Here is a 2,887-nt window from a genome sequence, read left to right as displayed (position 1 = left end):
ATTCTAAATATATAAAGAACCATTAGAGTGTTTGGACATATGTGGTTAGTTAGCATAAAGAATAACGAAAATTGTATTATGTGAATCAAGCATCTTTTTGTTAACAAGTCAAAGGATTCCCTCTTTGGACACAATACTCACTAGCTACTAACTAACATTATAACCAATGTAATTTCCTCATCAAATTTCAATTTCCAATCTTACTACCTTAATTGTTTGTACTTACACAAGGATGTCAAAAGTAGTCTTGGCCACGGTATCTAATGGAGATGTTGCAACCAACATACTCATAATAACCTCTCTACTATCAATATTATGGCTTGTACGAATGTTAACAACAAAGGGTCCTAACCCGCCACTGCCGCCAGGTCCACGGCCTCTACCGCTCCTCGGAAACCTCCTATCTCTTGATCCGGAACTCCATTCCCACTTTGCCAATGTGGCCAAAACATACGGTCCGATATCAAGGCTCTGGTTTGGTAAAAAAGTGGGTATTCTCATCACCTCTCCGGAGCTTGCCCGTGAGGTGCTGAAACTGAACGATGCCATATTGGCTAACCGAGATGTTCCCATTGCTGGGAAAATGGGAACATACGGTGGAAACGACATCGTTTCAAGCCAATATGGTGATCAGTGGCGGATGTTAAGAAAGATTTGTGTTCGTGAGATGCTTAGCAACCAAGTTTTGGATTCGGTTTACTCAAATAGAAGGAAAGAGATTAGAAACACTATGAAATATTTGTACAATAATGTCGGGTTGCCGGTTAACGTTGGGGAACAAATGTTTTTAACTGTGTTGAATGTGATTACGGGTATGATGTGGGGTGGTACGGTGAAAGCTGAGGATAGGGAGAGACTAGGGGCCGAGTTTAGGCAATTGATAGGTGAGATAACCGGATACTTGGCCACGCCGAACTTGTCGGACTTGTATCCGGGTTTGGCTCCGTTTGATCTACAAGGAATTGTGAAGAATATGAAAGTGTTGGCCAAGAGATTAGATACCATCTTTGAGACAATGATTGATCAAAGGAGGAAAATGGGTAGTGGTCATGGAAACAAGGATTTTTTGCAGTTTTTGTTGGAGCTTATAGATAATGGTGATACCAATCCACCTTTCACTATGGTTCATCTCAAATCTTTGCTCATGGTAAGTAAATCCCAAATAATATTTATGTTACTATATCAAAAATATAGTTGATAAGAAAAAAAATGAAATTTATTGATTGTGAAACTTGTATCTATCTCTCAATTTTTTAGGATATGGTGGTTGGAGGGACGGATACAACCTCAAATACAGTCGAGTTTGCTTTGGCTGAGATAATGAACCGACCCGAAATCCTCAAAAAGGCACAAGAAGAATTAGACATGGTGGTAGGGAAAGACAACGTAGTTGAAGAATCCCACATCAACAAACTACCCTACCTATACGCCATCATGAAAGAAACTCTTCGATTGCACCCGGCGCTCCCACTTTTGGTCCCCCATTGTCCGAGTGAGTCATGCGTGATTGGCGGCTACACGGTCCCCACAGGCGCTCGGGTGTTTGTGAATGCCTGGGCAATACACAGGGACCCTGCCATTTGGGAAACTCCGTTGGAATTTCGGCCTGAAAGGTTCTTGGATGGGAAGTGGGATTATACCGGCAATGACTTTACTTATTTTCCTTTTGGTTCTGGGCGAAGGATATGTGTAGGGACCGCCATGGCAGAGCGGATGTTTATGGTTTTGCTTGGATCTATAATTCACTCTTTTGATTGGGAATTGGAAGAGGGGAAAAAACATGACCTGTCCGAAAAGTTTGGGATCGTGTTGAAGAAGAAGGTTGCTCTCGTGGCAGTCCCGACACCAAGGTTGTCAAACATCACATTGTATGAGTGACAATCTTCCAGTGATGTATTATGCACAATATATAAGAGCCCTTTAATATCCTTTGGAACATGTTATTCTGGGTATGTATTACATGTTCTCTTTTGAGTGATATATTATTATTGGGTATGTTTGTTAATTTGGTATTTGCTTGCTTGTTTGTCATGTGATAAACACGGGAAACCACAATTTATTGGATTTTCCATGTATAATATGATAAAAAAAAATATATTTGAATTTCAAGATATCAGGGTATTGTTACATTCCTGTCTATGCAATCCATGAAAACCAACCTTTTGAAGGTTCAATATTTATTCTATTGTAACTTACCGGTAAAATGTCATGAGTCATCAAAAAAGTCATTTGTTTTCTGTTTGGATATGACCGTTGGGGTCTTTTGTTGAAAAAAAAATTCATTTTTTACCTATATAAAACCTCAATTAACTTTAAAAATTTACCAAAACTCTCAAATTTCTCTAAACTACTTCAAAAAAAACCATATTACTCATCTACCTATTCAAAAAGTACGGATCAGTGGGATGGGTGTTACCGACCAGAAATTCTTTTTGGTCAAAACGACGACAACGCGCTTGGCACCACTGAGATGGAGCATAACTTGAGTCAAATGCCACCATCGTCTCCTGACTTTTTTTGTTCCGGGGACACAAGGTGTTCGTAAAGAGGCCGACAAGGGCAAACGATCCCAAAAAAAAGGAAGAACCACAAAGGAGCGGGAGGCTCGAGCCGCGACCAAGGAAGTCGTTCCAAAAAGAAATACAACTTCTTGGACAAAAGAGGAGAAACATGCTTTGAGTCGTGCTGGGTTGAAATATCTGAAGATTGACTAGCCGGTATTTCTTTAAACATTTTTTTGTTTCGTATAAAATTTTAAAAATATGTTTGAAACTTAGCTTTATTTAATTGTAGTGGACTATCAAAAGCACCTTATATTTTGGGGAAAAGTGTGAGAGTTGTTCTATAGGATGGTGAGAAGTACACACCGTAGCGACAATATGATATT

General features: G+C 39.5%; 1 protein-coding gene across 1 annotated transcript; it reads left to right on the top strand.

Annotated features, from left to right (window-relative positions):
* Positions 1-213: 213 nt before the first annotated feature.
* LOC143598280 (labd-13Z-ene-9,15,16-triol synthase, chloroplastic-like) lies at positions 214-1,902 on the top strand. Its single transcript, XM_077076536.1, has 2 exons — positions 214-1,147; positions 1,258-1,902. The coding sequence occupies exons 1-2, from the start codon at positions 233-235 to the stop codon at positions 1,876-1,878; spliced, it is 1,536 nt and encodes a 511-aa protein (XP_076932651.1). The 5' UTR covers positions 214-232; the 3' UTR covers positions 1,879-1,902.
* Positions 1,903-2,887: the final 985 nt, after the last annotated feature.

Source organism: Bidens hawaiensis, unplaced genomic scaffold (assembly GCF_021521415.1).
Source record: "Bidens hawaiensis isolate Kalapana, Puna unplaced genomic scaffold, B.hawaiensis_p1.1 tig00049899_1, whole genome shotgun sequence".
Classification (NCBI taxonomy): Eukaryota; Viridiplantae; Streptophyta; class Magnoliopsida; order Asterales; family Asteraceae; genus Bidens; species Bidens hawaiensis.
The sequence above is the reverse complement of the archived record's forward strand: the minus strand, read 5'-3'. Positions and strand labels throughout refer to the sequence as shown.

Excerpts from the sequence above, each read along its gene's own strand:
- LOC143598280 (XM_077076536.1), top strand. The coding sequence starts at position 233 with ATGTCAAAAGTAGTCTTGGCCACGGTATCTAATGGAGATGTTGCAACC. Across the intron at positions 1,148-1,257 it reads ATCTCAAATCTTTGCTCATG|GATATGGTGGTTGGAGGGAC; the intron begins GTAAGTAAATCC and ends TCAATTTTTTAG.